Source organism: Pseudophryne corroboree, chromosome 3 (genome assembly GCF_028390025.1).
Source record: "Pseudophryne corroboree isolate aPseCor3 chromosome 3, aPseCor3.hap2, whole genome shotgun sequence".
Lineage (NCBI taxonomy): Eukaryota > Metazoa > Chordata > Amphibia > Anura > Myobatrachidae > Pseudophryne > Pseudophryne corroboree.
Window position 1 is genome coordinate 710,436,780 of NC_086446.1, and position 16,430 is coordinate 710,453,209.

The 16,430-nt window shown below is 42.2% G+C and overlaps 1 protein-coding gene and 1 long non-coding RNA gene across 3 annotated transcripts in view; one reads left to right on the top strand and one right to left on the bottom strand.

Moving 5' to 3' along the window:
• LOC135056668 (uncharacterized) overlaps positions 1-10,618 on the bottom strand; it is a 124,051-nt gene extending 113,433 nt beyond the window's left edge. The window contains exon 1 of the long non-coding RNA XR_010244042.1: positions 9,779-10,618. This is a non-coding gene — a long non-coding RNA (uncharacterized LOC135056668). The remainder of the gene's footprint in view (positions 1-9,778) is intronic.
• Positions 1-16,430, top strand: part of LOC135056667 (alpha-2-macroglobulin-like) — a 502,865-nt gene that overhangs the window by 239,606 nt on the left and 246,829 nt on the right. For both annotated transcript variants that reach the window (XM_063962110.1, XM_063962111.1), the window contains one exon: positions 12,228-12,443. In XM_063962110.1, the coding sequence (XP_063818180.1) occupies positions 12,228-12,443 (216 nt within the window). The remainder of the gene's footprint in view (positions 1-12,227; positions 12,444-16,430) is intronic.

Below are 16,430 nucleotides of genomic sequence, written 5' to 3' on the forward strand. Positions count from 1 at the left end.
CGAGACGAGATGTATACAGACAACGGATTGACCAAAGAAGAAGATTTGACAACTTTAAATATGGACACTTGATGAACTTTGCCATGGATCCCCAGTTTCCCTAGTATTTTTAAACTCACGCTAGCCCAACATTTTTGTAAATCTGATGGCACTGACAAAGCTTGTTGCTCATGCCTAAGGAGCAAAACAGCGCAAAGAAGACGACTCTCAACAGATACCGAACACAACTTCAACAACAGATGTACATTTCCCTGACATAGAATATCATTGCATTTTTCGTAAGTGTTCTTTATCTTCATCTCTACAACCCTCAGGTAATGACACACATAGACGATAGGGAATACAGGCACAGATATCAGCAACCACATACCTCCCCCACTCATGTATCATCAACTAAAATGTGCTCCCCATTTTGTTCAAAATCCGAAATGAGCTCGGTAAAGTTTGACAGCCCATCCACAGACCTGTACCACAGGATAAGAAGGAATTCAAATGTATACTTCGCAATACCTCGAAGCTTGATTTACAACACGTACGGCACGATGATACATGACCCCCCAAACATGGATTCATACACACATGCTTCTGCTATCTCACTAGGTCATACCCTCTTCACACCTTCTCCTCTCTCCTCCCCTACCCAACCATGGAAATCAATTAACCCCTGACTTACATTTTTCTCCTTAAATGTTTTGTGGCAGTTATTATTGACTGCCAAAGGGTGGACTGTCAAAGTCAGAAAAATGTCTCAATGCACGTTGCCATATTTGCACCGCACACTGGTCCGCGCTGCGCGTGCGTACGCTCTCCCGTGGAGGCGCATACCCGCAATAGCGTGCACTCGCAGGCGCGGTATGCGTATTTACGGTAGAGTTTATATAGTCGTAGCGTGCGACTCATTCGTTACATATTTTCACAATTAATGTAGTTTATAGATCATGGTCCCTTTGATAGATTCTGAAAGTTTGGTTAAAATACAATTTCCCAGAGCTGAGGAATCCCTCTTTATATCGTACGAAGGGTCTAACAGGAATCATACAGCAGTGTTTGGTACCCATCGGAAGAGTATTTAATTAGCAATATTCCGGTGTTGGTTTGGAGCGTATTAATCGCTCGTGCGAATAGTTATGGACATAAGAAGTTTATGTCCATTTCTATTAATTACACATACTCAGGTATGCGGCGGGAAACCCAGTTTCCCACCCACCTGAGCTGTTGGAAATCGTCACAGCCCACCTGTATGAATCACCCTATGACCTTTTGTTATGATGCAGGGCCGAATTCCTTCGGCCAATGGACAATGGGATTGTAGGACCAGGAGATTGCATTGTGTGTGGGGCATAAATAGGCAGGCCGACCACATCCAGCTCTCACTCTCTCATCAACGGTTATCTGCTGATAGCCGGGAGCTGGATATCGAGGCGCAGGCGATCATACCCTTTGTGCGTAAGTTTCTCTCCGTAATCATCGTCTTTCTGTGAGCCAATTTCTCTCTATCTCTCTCTCTCTCTCTCTCTCCTCTTTCCTCTTATATCTCCCATAGTATTATAGCATTGTATTGTATTGCGTTTAGGTCAGTGTAGTATTGTCTTTTTGTATTTATTGTTTAGTTCTGTGGTTAGGAAGTCTCTGTTATATTGTAGTGTATCATTTGTACTGTTATCCCCTTTTACAAGTATATTAGATATAATACAGTTAATAGGCTTTGGAACCTAAACCAGCATCTGTGTATTTCCTATAGTGTTAAGTGTTCACTTGAGTGTCGGTGACGCTCAAGCAGCTTTGTAGTTAGTCAGGTTACACAAGGTTGCACTTACACCCTGTACTCACATTAAGGTATTCAGTGTATTTCATTGGTATAAGGTTTTATCATAAAGGTATAGTGTTGTGAGCGTCTGCATCGCTGGTGACCTCCTCGTGGTCTCGAGCGTAAGCTACGCCATAGCGAATCATTACCCTAGACATAACCAATAACGTGTCCTGTGATCGCTGGGCCGTGAGCGAACGTGACGCTTGAGCGTCTCGCCTACGGCTGAGCGATCGTTACGCAACTAGCGTACCATTACGGTACTTCTTAAGTATACAGCGTACAGTGTTCTTAGCTTCATAAAGGGTTGTTATACGACAAAGGAATTTAGCATTGTCAATATATATATATATATATATATATATATATATATATATATATATATATATATATATATATACACATATACAGGTTGAGTCTCCCTTATCCAAAATGCTTGGGACCAGAGGTATTTTGGATATGGGATTTTTCCGTATTTTGGAATAATTGCATACCATAATGAGATATCATGGTGATGGGACTTAAATCTAAGCACAGAATGCATTTATGTTACATATACACCTTATACACACAGCCTGAAGGTCATTTTAGCCAATATTTTTTATAACTTTGTGCATTAAACAAAGTGTGTATACATTCACACAATTCATTTATGTTTCATATACACCTTATACACACAGCCTGAAGGTCATTTAATACAATATTTGTAATAACTTTGTGTATTAAACAAAGTTTGTGTACATTGAGCCATCAAAAAACAAAGGTTTCACTATCTCAATCTCACTCAAAAAAGTCCGTATTTCGGAATATTCCGTATTTCGGAATATTTGGATATGGGATACTCAACCTGTATATATATATATATATATATATATATATATATATATATATATATATATATATATATATATATATATATATATATATATATATATTCAAAAGGCCTCACTAGCCTACATTCATTAGCAGAACTAATCAGATAATTATGTTCTCAACCCAAAGAGAGGGAAAGAGAGAGCCACTGGGGAAGTAGGGGGGAAGATAGAAAGGGAAGGAGATGGAAATCAACAGTTGATCTAATAATAGCCCTAAATAAGTCTTAAAGTACTACATTCAATTCTACAGATCCGTTTAAGCCAGCAGGATATATACAATTCATCTTCAGCATCCAGAACACCTCTTGTTTGCATAATTTCGTATAGCGATCCCCACCTCTAAAGGTCTTAGGAATCTTAAACATCTTGGGTTACTGTCATGAACATCATTATAATGCTTTGAAATGCTATGTGTCAATACTTTCTTTAAGATGTTTCTCCGATGTTCAAAAAACGTGTCTTTAATGGTCGGGTCGTCCTCCCTATATAATTTAGGCCACATCCACAAACTAATAGGTAAATTACATATGTTGTTGTACAGTTAATAAAACTTTTTATTTCATAGGGTATATCTTCACATTTTGTTCTAACTGTTAATGAGTGGTCCAAAGTATAGTCACAAGTGATACATCTACTTTTTCTGCATTTAAAGAAACCTTTTGTTCTAGGATTACACTGTATCAGCCAATTACTACCACTAGTTATTTCGGCTTTAGGTGCTTTAATTACCTTTAAGCAACTTGGTGCTAAGACGTTCTTTAGGGTTTTATTTCTCCAAAATATAAAGCGAGGTCTAACTGGAAGAATATTGCATAGGATGTTGTCCTGTTTGAGAATATTATAATTTTTTTAATACAATATCTCTAATATCCTGATGACAGTTGTTAAAGGTAGAAATAAAGGAAATAGCCTTCTCCGATGCAACATCCCTAGTTCTCTTTTTTGCTACCAACAGTGTATCTCTATCCAGAGCTCTTGCATCCTGCACTGCTCTTTGTACCAAATGTTCTGGATAATCCCTTGTAAGAAAAGACTCAGCCATATATTTAGATTGTCTGTCAAAAGATGTTAAATCAGAACAATTGCGTTGTAATGCTTTTTTTCCAGGGCAAAAAATGTGCACTTTTATAATGGAGATAGGCATTAGTGCCTACCTCCTTTATAAAGTTACAGGTTGAAATCTTATTATCCTCAACTGTGAGAGTAATATCCAAAAAATTTATAGTAGAGGGATGGTAGGAATAAGTGAATGATAAATTATAAATATTATTGTTCAGAGAAGAAACAAAAGAGTGAGCAGATGCGTGATCCCCATCCCAAATAATAAATAAATCATCGATATAATGGCCATAATGGACCAGGTGCATTCCGAATCTGCCCTCCCCCCCACACGAGCTGGTCCTCGACCTCGCCCATGTACAGGTTAGCGTAACTCGGCGTGAACCTGGTCCCCATGACCGTCCCCATCAACTGCAAATAAAATGTGTCAAAAAATAAGAAATAGTTGTGTTTAAGGGTAAAGTAAATAGAATCAAGAATAAACTCTCAAAGTTTCTCAGTAAGGTCACCATCTTCGGTCAATCGTTTTGCGACTGCACGAATTCCCAACTCATGGGGTATATTCATATATATACTCTGTACATCAAGAGTTAGAAATGCGTACGAGTCCTTCTATACAAATGAATTAATAAGATTCAAAAAGTAGGTGGTGTCTTTAATGTGTGACCTTAACTGAGAAACTCGAGGTTGCAAAAAAGAATCAACATAAAAAGATAAATTAGAAGTCAAAGAATTAACACCTGAAATAATAGGGCGACCGGGGGGTGCAGTGAGGTATTTGTGAATTTTCGGAAGATGGTAGTATACTGGTGTGACAGGATGTGGACAAAAGATGAACTGTAGTTCATCCTTTGTAATGACCCTATCATCAAAAGCTTGTGACAAATGGTCCTGGAGTTCTACCAGCCTTGAGTGGGATCTCTACTCAATATGGTGTAGAATGCTTTATTCCTGAGTTTTTTCTTGGCCTCCTGTACATAGTCTACTCGATCTTGTATTATGAGACCACCCCCTTTATCTGCCGCCTTTACGACAATTGAATTGTCTTTCATAAGTTTGCGTAGGGCCTTCTCTTCCCATTTCGACAGATTAGATTTCTTTTTTGAGATTTTAGTGGTATCTCTACATAGTTTTTTGAACTCATCAAGTGTAGTCTTATAGGAACTCTCAATATTGGACCCTTTGGCTTTAATAGGGTAAAAGTTAGATTTATTTTTCAAACGTTTCCTATCTATGTTACTATCAAATAGAAGTTTAGATTTGGATGTGTCTTCCATTTCACTCTCTTTCAAGAGGTCAACTAGGATTTCAAGAGCAACGGTGTCTTCTGTATCTAACAAAATGGGAGAGGCCAACTCTTTATTTTTATATAGAGTTTAGCAAAAAAAAATTTCAGCAAAGGGTTCTAATAAACCTATTCAGTTCCATGAACAAATCAAAAATATTCGGGGGAGTAGATGGACAAAAGTTTAGTCCCTTTCTTAGTAACTAATTCATTATCTGATAATTTCCTGGATGATAAATTAAAAACATTCTTTATCTGGCCAGCTAGTTTTAATCTTTTTAGTTTCTTTGCTGTCTTCTTCCGGCCCGCCCTACTTCCTCTAAACTTGAATTTCTTCTCCATTTTGGTGGTTCTCTTCGCCACTCCCTGTCCCTGTCCTGAAGCTGTCTTTTTCGTTGATCTAAAAAATGCTATTTTGTAGAGTTCTTCTTGTCATCCCTAAGTTTAGGTCTTGCCCCTAGATCCAAACAATTGGTTTGGGTGACGTCCTCATTAATTTTTTTTGATAAATACGTATCTCTCACTTCAATTAAGTGAGATGAATCATCAAGTCTCCTCCTATTTCTTTGATAATTTCTAGGGCTATTCGCCTGACGTCTATCTGTTTGGTTTACATATTGATCTACATTATTTGGTTTCCTAGTATTGTCACTATTCCATATCTCCTTTTTTTGTTGTCTAAAAGTCCTAGAACAACCTGACTTATAGTCTCCTATGTCACGTTGGAATTTCCGACATTTATTTTCTAAGAGTAAGTTCTCAAATTTAGTGACTCTCTGTTATGAGTGAGTCCCTCTCTACAAATTCTCTCTCATGACTATATGGTTCTAATCTCGCTTTTAATGATTCAATTTCTCCCGCAATTCCCTTCACCTTAGTAGACCTGAAATCAATCACCAACTCCATTAGTGCCAATGAACACTTATCCAATAACAAGTGCCACTTAGATTGAAAAATTTCATCATCCTGAAATATGGAGGGTTTAAAGAGTCTTAGACCCCTAGGTATTATTTTTCTATCTAAGTACTTCTGTAAGTTGACACTGTCCAACCAGTGTCTGGTCTCTGGCTTTAATAAATCCTCCAATTTCTGGAAATCATCTTTTAGCTTGAAACCAAGCCTTTCTGATTTGTCTTCTGTTGATACTTTCCATTTAGACAAATAGGTCTGTCTTCTACTGAGTCTTTCACTAAAATTAGTGAAACAGCCCATGCTGCCCAGCCAAGGACTATGTGTAACAAGATTGCAAAACAACCAAAAGGTTAAAGGTCAGGCGCTTATTTAGGACTGGTTCACTAATCAGCTGCTACCAAAATAGGATTAGTCAATCCTACAAATTGTTTATAACAGAAAAAAAGGGGGAAATAGGCAGCGCTAATAGTTTAAATAAAACTGGATTGTCTGTACCGGTGCATTTGATTTAATAAAATTTGTAGATACACATACAACACATATACATAAAAATTAAAATTAGAATTAGAAAGGATACACCAAATTTGCGCAAATTGGCCAGTTGATTATTGGATAGCTTATAGCTGCAAAGGACAGTTTTAGTCTCCTTTAGAACTGATAGCACAGTCCATTATGTCATACCGACTGCATAACATCGCTAGAGGATAGTCCCAAGGATAAATTCAATAACGGTCCTCACCAGAGCTACGGTTGTCTTCAATATTGCAGTCTGTGGTAGATAGATGATAGGAGATGGTCCATAAATTGATTAAGTTCAATCCAAAGGGAAAGTCGGCATGCACATCAATAAAAGATCCTCAAAATAGGGGTGACCATAAGCCCACCGATGCGTTTCGCAGCCAGGCTTAGCAGCTTTTTCAAGGTGATACTTTTGGCTCAGTGAACAGTGTATTTATACCTTACTAATTATCTATCACAAACACCTGACAGATCAATCCATTGCAGTAAAACGACATAATACAGTACAGTTCAAATTATTAAATCCTTATTTAATATTTAGACTCAGAAAAAGACAGACCAAACTCGTTTACTAATCTGTGCTATCAGTTCTAAAGGAGACTAAAACTGTCCTTTGCAGCTATAAGTCATCCAATAATCAACTGGCCAATTTGCGCACATTTGGGGTGACCTTTCTAATTCTAATTTTTATGTATATGTATTGTATGTGTATCTACTAATTTTATTAAATCAAATGCACCGTTACAGACAATCCAGTTTTATTTCAACTATTAGAGCTGCCTATTTCCCCTTTTTTTTCTGTCACCTTTATGGCTGCCAACCAATCAACGGCTGCTACCAATGAAACATGCTGCTGATTGGCTGTTAGTGGAAATATTTAAGCCAACCGGTCCTTCCTCATAGACTTCAATGGTGAAGTTCTTAACTCTTCAACTCGCAGCCTATTACTAAGGATTACGGAGCAAACGCAGTGTGTATGTGCGACTTTAGACCTGCAACAAGTCTCACACCCTATTACATTTCACCCCAGCCCTTACTTAACATGTATTTCTGGATGCTAAGTGTACAGCACTGTGCCCTGCAGGCTATTCCCCAGACATTTGAGGAGTTAGCAGTGGTGATTGAGAGGTAGCCGACCTGGGGAAAATGTAATAAAGCCAAGCAGGGGTTACAGCCAATACCTTAGCCCAGAACCTAGGTCCCCGTTGTTAAACTACAAAACCCACCTCCAGCCATATGTTTTGAGTGCAGTGAGCCTGGTCATATATGGCAGGACTACCCAAAGCAGGGTGAACTGATGGATTTCAGCGCAGGGAGAACAGCATAACCCGTAGTCAACATGGTGGCTGGAAGTATTTCCCCAACTGAAACTACCCTGTTTCATCTAATGGTACAGGTTGAAGGCCGGGATATCTGTGCCTTGGTTGACACTAGCAGTGCATTGTCTATAATTTCTACTATTCTGTTTCATTCTGGGCCTGACCAGGATTTACGCCAAGTAAAGCTGCTGTGTATGGATGAGTACATAGAATAATGCCCATGAGTGCACCTGCCGGTGGTGATTAAAGGACAACCAGTAAAAATGGTAGCAATAGTAGCATCCAAACCTCTTTATCCGCTAATCCTTGGCAAAAGATCTTGGTCCCAGGGGCCAAGATCTACTGAAGGTCAAGGTTGTATGACTGTAAAGCCCTCTCTTGCAAGAGAGCAGCAGGGGGAAAGTGAGATTGAGACACATTGGTCCCTCATTGGTGAAAGTGTGTCTATGGAGGACTTGGGGCGTGATCAACAGAACAATGGCAACTTGTCCAATGTTTTTTTTTTTAAATATGGTAGTGGTAAATGGTAAGGTAAACTCTGCTTTACCATCTGAAGGTGTACCTTATTTTGTGGTGAAAAACAATTTGTTGTACCGTGTAACTTATTTGCAAGGTCAAAGGATATACCAGTTGCTGGTTCCCCGGAAACACAAGCAGCTGGTATTGAGGGCAGCTCACATGCATTTATGGGTCGGCCATTTAGGGGAGGAGAAAACTGTCCAGCATATCCAGGTATGGTTCTTCTGGCCAGGCATTCATGCAGCAGTAAAATAAATACAGTATTGTCAGGAATGCCCAGTGTGCCAAAAGACCTTACCGCAACCAAAATTTAAGGTGCCCTTGGTTACATGCCTATCGTTTTTGTGCTTTTTGAGCAAATTGGTATGGATCTGACAGGCACAGTTAAAAAATCTGCTCATGGGCATCAGTATATATTTGTGATGTTGGACTATGCCACCAGGAATCCAGAGGCTATACAACTACATAACATAAAATCTAGCACTATTGCCCAGGAGTTGTTGATGCTGCATACCCGTCTTAGAAGACCAAAAGAGGTCCTGATGGACCAGGGAACCCCTTTTGTATCTAAATTAATGAAAGAGACGCTTTAACCAAATCTTTAAGCAGATGATAAAAAGGGCGGTGTCACAGGAGAAGCGAGATTGGGACCTACTCTTACCTTATCTCATTTTTGCAGTTTCTAGAGGTACCCCAAGCTTCTATGGGGTTTAACCCCTTCAAACTTCTCTATGATAAACAGCCCAGAGGGATATTAGATCTGTTAAAAGAATGGTCAGAGTAGTAATTGTCTCAAGAGCCTAACATCTTTCAGTATGTGTCCCAGTTGTACGCCCATCTAAGGTAAATTGTGCCACTTCTGAACGAACACATGAGAAGGGCTCAACAGTGTCAAAAACGCCATTATGACATTATCACTGACAGCCAGACCTCTAATCTGGGTGACAAGGTACTGGTACTCATGCCTACTACTGAAAGTAAACTATATGCCCAATGGTGAGGCCCTTATGAGATCATACAGGTGGTAAGACATGTGACTATAAAGGTATGGCAGGAGGGTAGAAGGAAAGATGTACAAGTCTATCATGTGAATTTGTTGAAGCCTTGGAAAGAAAGTGCCAGTCAGCCCTCTTTGTCAGGTTCGGTCTGGTTTGTGTCCCCGGAGGGGGCGCTAGTGGGTCAGTGGAGGTAGGATGGAAGAAGTGAGGATACTGGATTGGATTCCTGCGCATGTGCACAATGTTGTTTATTAAGCAGAAAGATAAAACAATATGGCAGCAGGAATACTTGGAGAAATAAATAATAAATGCAATGGGTATGATGCAGCGTGGAAGCTGAGAGTCTATGGCAAAACAGTGAGAGTCTATGGCAATACAGTGAGAGTCTATGGCAATACAGTGAGAGTCTATGGCAATATGCTGGTATGGGAACCAGAGATGATAAACACGTGGAGCCAGCAGAGGTGATGATAATGGTAGCAAACCTGGTAGCAGATGAAGAAGACTTGATGCAGGGTTCACAGTGCTATTGGAAAGCACAGGCAGCTTGCAAGCTGATTCACAGGTGAGGTGATGAGCTGCACCTGGAGATGGAGTCTCTACAGCTGAGGCTGAAGCACACTGTGTTGGAGATTGGTGTGAAGCCTGTAAATGAATGCAGGAATTGCTGATGCTTGTAGTTCCACGGAGCTGTAGTAGGATAACCAGGAACACGGAGTAACAAGCAGGTAACCAGGAACACGGGGATCTGGAGACTGGAACACAGGAACTTACACACTGAATGCAGCAGGAGAGCTGGAGTGGTTGCTGGAACTTGTAGTTCCACAGGAACACAGGAACTTGCACACTGAATGTCGCAGGAGAGCTGGAGGGGTTGCTGGAACTTGTAGTTCCACAGGAACAACTGGAACAGCTGGGAACAGGAACGGAACTTGAACAGCTGGGACCTGTTGTTCCACAGGTCTAATACACAAGGAAATCTCTGTAGACAGAGGATTGCAAACAGGAGCCGCCTGTTCACGGGATGTGACGTGTTGTCCAAGGCGATGTGAGAGAGCCACAAACTGGAAGTTATACCTCCTGCCCAGCAGTGATTGGACACAAACTGCAGGCAGAGATACTAGCTGGATTAGGTGTCCAGATCAGCTGTGAGTTGGCTGCAGCATTCCAGGCTGCAGAGGACTGAAAACCAGAACTGGAACAGAACTGAACTGGTTAGGTGGAGCACGGTGAGCTGTGGGCTGCAGGAGACTGTAGACTGGAACAGAACTGGAACTGCTGGGACCTGTAGTTCCACAGCAGTGATGCAATGGAAAATGCAGATTCCTGACACTCTTTAGTCACTGTGAAAACCCCAGAATGTCATGGGCCCAATGAAGCCACTTTGAGTCCTAGACAGACACAAGAAGTGGTAAACGTAGTAGCACAGTACCAGGGTGTCTTCTCTGCCCTCACGGGGAAATCCACTAAGTTCATACAGCATTATATTGTTACTCCACCCGGTGATAAAACAAAGGTCATATCGTATACCTGAGGCCAAATGGGCAGCAGTAAAACGGGAAGTGGAGAGATGCTGCACTTAGGGGTCACAGTGGAATCAAACAGTGAATGGAAAAATCCCATTGTTTTAGTGGCTAAGCCTTAAGGAGCTTTGAGATTCTGTAAAGACTTCATAAAGTAAAATCAAGTTTCTCAGTTATCAGTGATGTGCGGTGAGGTGAGACAGAGCCTTTCCTGTCATACTAACAAATACACAAGAGTTTTGACTATATAAAGTATATGAACAATACAAAAATATACTAGAAATACCTTTGTTTATGCTAATCATTTTTATAGTCAAAACTATCCTTTCCGCACATCTCTGATCAAAACTCAGCAAATTTTCCAGGAGTATATACTGCTGCACCTGCGTACAATGCCCGCATTATTATTATTATTATTATTATTATTATTATTAGTAGTATTATTATTAGTATTATTATTATTTATTTATGTATTTATAAGGCACCACAAGTGTTTCACAGCACCCTACATACAACACACATTAGAAAATTACAGGGCATACAGAACTTAACATCTTAGAAAACTAGAAAACTAAAACAGAGTACAGGTAACAATTAGCACCACAGTTCTCAGTACACAATAAAGCTGAGATGTAAGGAAGCACAGGAGTAATCAGCGTACTATTGGGGAAGGGCAGCTGTTGGATAAGATGAAAAGTCACGAGCAGGAGGAGATGCAGGTATAGACAGTCGCTGAGTAGGAGAGAGCTGTAATTGAGGTGCAAAGGAAGAGGGCTGTGAGAACAGGGGGGAAGAGGGCCCTGCTCCAAGGAGCTTACAATCTAGGGGGAGAGGGAGACAGACAGGTGACATGAGGTACAAGCAAGCGGAAGGTGGCCTGGTGTCAGGAAGAAAGTGAGGCAGGGATGGCCAAAGTGTGAGGATGGGAAAGCAGCCTCAAGACTAGGTTATGCGGAAGGGTACACTTTGATGAACAGGTGAGTTTTCAGTGCCCTTTGGCTCATATATTGCGTGTGAATCTGGCTCTGGTACTAGCAGTGCCTCCTCAGCCATTTAGGCACTCTGAGCTGGATAGAAGAACACATACCAGTCGTGTCTGTCAACGGGGGCTGCCAGACAGGCGCATCTTTCAACACAGTGATGGGGATATAAGGTAAGATTTTATGTATGTTTGTGTGTCCTGATAAAAAATTCTAGTAAATTAAAAGGTTGATAGACACGGGTGGTATGTGACCTTCTGTCTTAAAATTACTAATTCATTCATTTCTGAAATGGTTTCACAGATTTCATCCTGTTTCTGGAACTATTTACATTTTGTCATTTTGCAAGCAATGATTTATATAAGTTACAATACTTCAAATTATTCTCAGCCTTCCCACTGGGTGACTTTTCTGTTATGTTGCATCCTCAGGCAATGTTTTCATCAGAGAATGAAGATAATGACTATTATTATTCACGGACAACAAACTGGCTTGTCCCCTTGTACTCTGAGAGTGACAGCTTTCTGATTGTCGAGAAAAATTCAGACCGCGTTTCCTGTGACTCTGACGTGTCAGCGACTGTGAAATATGAGATCAGTAAGAACAGCCTGGATCCTAATTCTGATCATCTCACTTTGTTCTACTTTGTAAGTATTCTTTATGCAATTAGAGGCATATTCATCATTGGAGGACATTAATTATGTGTCCAGTGTGCCGTGAGAGCAGCAGCGGATACTGGGCCTAATTCAGACCTGATCACAGCAGCAAATTTGTTCTCTAATGGGCAAAGCCATGTGCACTGCAGGGGGGGCAGATATAATATGTGCAGAGAGAGTTAGATTTGGGTGGGGTGTGTTCAAACTGAAATCTAAATTGCAGTGTAAAAATAAAGCAGCCAGTATTTACCCTGCACAGAAACAAAATAACCCACCCAAATCTAACTCTCTCTGCACATGTTATATCTGCCTCCCCTTTCCTGCAGTGCACATGGTTTTGCCCGTCAGAGAACAAATTTTCTGCTGCGATCAGGTCTGAATTACAGTAGGCCCACTAAACATGCATGAACTAGGGCCAATTGGTTCCTTCACAGCAACCTGGATCAGGAATAAGGGGGCTTCAGGAGATAACATCATTTGAAGATGGCATCAGTTCCTGCTATCAAAGTACAAAACCTTTAATTTCCGAGTTTGATGAATGAGGGTCCCCATACTAGTGTATGGTAATGGCAGGCCACATCGGTGCAGCAAGGTGAGCAAGAGATATTAGTGTTGTCTCCTGCATTACCTATACCAGTGGTTCCCAAACTTTTTTTAATCACGGCACCCCAGAGTATCAGAATTATTTTCACGGCACCGCTAGGCCAAAAGTTTCGGATTGATACATTTAGAAAAAATATTAAATTAATTAAATTGTGTTTATATATCATACTTAGGCTCAGTTATGTGGTGAGGGACAAGATTTGCTTCTGTTTGTCCACATATTTTATGGTTGGAAGCCACAAGCTTTGGTTTTGTCTATTATATTGATCATAAATAATTTTAAATGGTCTGGACCACCAATCCAAGGCACCCCTGTAAGTGTCCTGAGGCACCCCTGGGTGTCACGGCACACAGTTTAAGAACCACTGACCTATACAATGAATAGTCCTGTTACTTCCTTTCTTTAAAAGTAGGTGGAAAATAATATTTCGCTAGCTTTAAGAAATGAAGAATAAGCCTCGCAATGAAAACACCAATATGTAAGTTTGTTTGGGAGTAAATTAAGTTGTTTTGAATTTAAATATAGACAGTATAAATATTTAAACGCCCTTCAAATTTTAGCCAGTTACATTATTCAGTGTAATACATCCCACCCACTTCTCTATGGGTGGCATTGTGGTACATTTTTAGAATTGCTACTCCACAGCATATGGGTTCAGTTCTTATTATCTGAGAAGAGTTTGTATGTTCTTTATGTTATTATCCTCCCAAAATACAAATGTGAGGAGATCCCGGAGGGCGGAGAGTTCCGTTGAATGCACAATGACTGTAATTGCAGTGCATTGTGTGTATATCCATAGTTTGTTTTGTTTCTGAGCATCTCTGTGGCCAAACTCTACCCATCCATAAATCTGCCCAGCAATAACCTTAGTGCAAAAGATCTGTGCAAAAATAAGCAAAATGACACATATGTACTGTATATAACTCTGTATAGCCCGCATTTCCATAGTCACACCCAGGGGCGGAGCCATAAGAAAATTAAAGGGGGGGGGGGGGGCACCATGATAGGGGAATGGTAATAGTTACATTTACATGCACCTAAGGCACACGTGCTCCCAGATAAGGGGTATCACAGGGGGCGTTGCCTCACAGAATACGCCATCAGGTAATGATTGGCTGTAGGAGCGCTGGTTTATTGCCAATGTTTCACCCTGATGAAAAGGCTGGTTGGGCCTTGAAATGTTGGTCACCTGTTCCATTAGTTATGGGAGCCTGGAAGGCACCCCAGCACAATATAATTATTATAGTGTTTAGTTGGTGGTGGCAGGTGCAGCATGCCTTGTTTTGGGCACTGCACTAAGACTCAGACTGCAGGACACAAACTGCACATCTTTAATTAGCAGAAGCAGCCAGCTGGATCTACAACAAGCAGCATAAGACATCTGCAGGACAGCCCTGTCACAATCACACGGGCCGCCTTCTCAAAGCTGAGGCTGAGTTTGACTTCACCTAGCATGGTGGTTAAGGAAGTGGAGGAGGAAGCGCTGGGAAACTGTGCGGTGCAGTGAGGGCTAATGAAGCTTTCTGCGCCGTCATAAGTAACAGTCTTACTCGATGCTGGCATTTGAAGCCCAGAAACCTGGGCTGGACTCTGGCTGGCTGGCAGTGAGGGAGGTAGGTTGCGGTGTGAACAGGTGGAGGCTGGAGCTGCAGCTCCAGCCTCACCATTGGTTACCACACAGACTTGCTGTTAGAGCCGCGGCGGGTCCTAGTGCCTGCCGGCTCTTTTATCAACAGAAATAGCAGTAGTGCTGCTGCTGTTCTCCTTTTGACAAAAATAAAAGAAGTCAGAAATGACAGGGGAGGGGGGGGGGGGGGCACGGGCCCGAGTGCCCCCCCCCCTTCCCTGGATCCGCCTATGGTCATACCCTTGCTAAATTTAGCCTACAGTATGGTGCTGATTCAGACCTGATTGTAGATGTACTAAATTTAGCACCTCTACGATCAGCTTCACTGACATGCGGGGGGACGCCCAGCACAGAGCTAGCCCGCCCCGCATAGCTGTCCCTGCCCCGCCGCACAAGTACAAAAGCATCGCACAGCGGCAATGCTTTTGTACTGGAAGAGTAGCTCCCAGCCAGCGCAGCACTGCGTGCTGGCAGGGAGCTACTTGTCGCTGCCCGGGTCACAGCGACTGTGTGTGATGTCAGGCAGCCGCCGTGCCCCCCCCCCCCCCCCCCAATGGTCTGGGCATGCCTGATTTGCCCAGAACAGGCCCTGCAAATGGCAGCCAAACGCCGCAGGCCCGCCCCCTCCCGCCCAACGACCGCCTCTGCCTGTCAATCAGGCAGAGGCGATCGCAGGACTGAGACAGCCGTCAGCTGTCTGGCATGCGCCGGCATACGGCAGCGCCGGCGCATGCGCAGTTCAGACCTGATGTACCAATGCCGCTCAGTTGTGCTTCTACAGCTGCAAATGGAGATACCCCTTATTATTACTGGTAGTTGGCTGTGAAGCCTGCACAGTAGAAAAACATGCAAATTGTGCGTCACCGCGTTATCCTCCATGTAAGTGGAGTGTGAAGGACACAGTAAGGGCCTCCTCAGAGACTGGAATCAGCCTGCCCAGACATAACTATATGAACAGCACAAATAACCTCAGTGCAACTACATATTGCAGCTGTGCACCGCTGGGAAATAGTATGTGTTCTGGTGTGTGTGGGGGGAATGGATGGATTCATTACTTGTAATGCGATATTACTTCAAAGTCATATTTTTCAGGTATGACCATTTAGGGTCTGATTCCGATATTTATGCAAGTGGCCAGTGTACTATCGCCTGCGCATGCATCTGAGTCACAATATGCATGCGTCCAAATGACAGGACATACAGGGGTCTATGTACTAAGGGACTAATTCAGGTTGCATCACTAATGTCTGAGATTGGTGACCATCCTGCGCGGTAGGAGGCTCCCACAGGTTCTGCGACCATGCTCTAATTGTGTTGCAATCGCAATTAGAACGTAATTGCAGTGGGTTGCCGGTGAATAGCATGCTGGGTGGTCTTGTCCTGCGGTGTGCGGACCCCAGCATGCGATTGCAAGAGTAGCAGATTCAGCTAAAAAGCAGAATCTGCAACTCTTACTGAATTAGGCCCCAAGGGTCTAATTCAGGTCACATGGCAAATGGGACGCGATCACAGTTTTTAAGAAGGCCCCACGGTGCGCACGCGCAGGTCCTGTCCTGCATGTGCGTGAGCAGTTAACGCGGTTGGGTCACATTAACTGAACACCTCTGCCGGATTGACCGGCAGAGGCGTTCGTGGGCTGGGGGGTGGCGATGGAGTGTTTTTGGGCAGCGCCAGGGAAACGGGGGTAAGTCGCCGGTGTTTTTGGGGCAGCTGCATGTCGTCACATGCAGTCGCTCTTGCAAAAAAA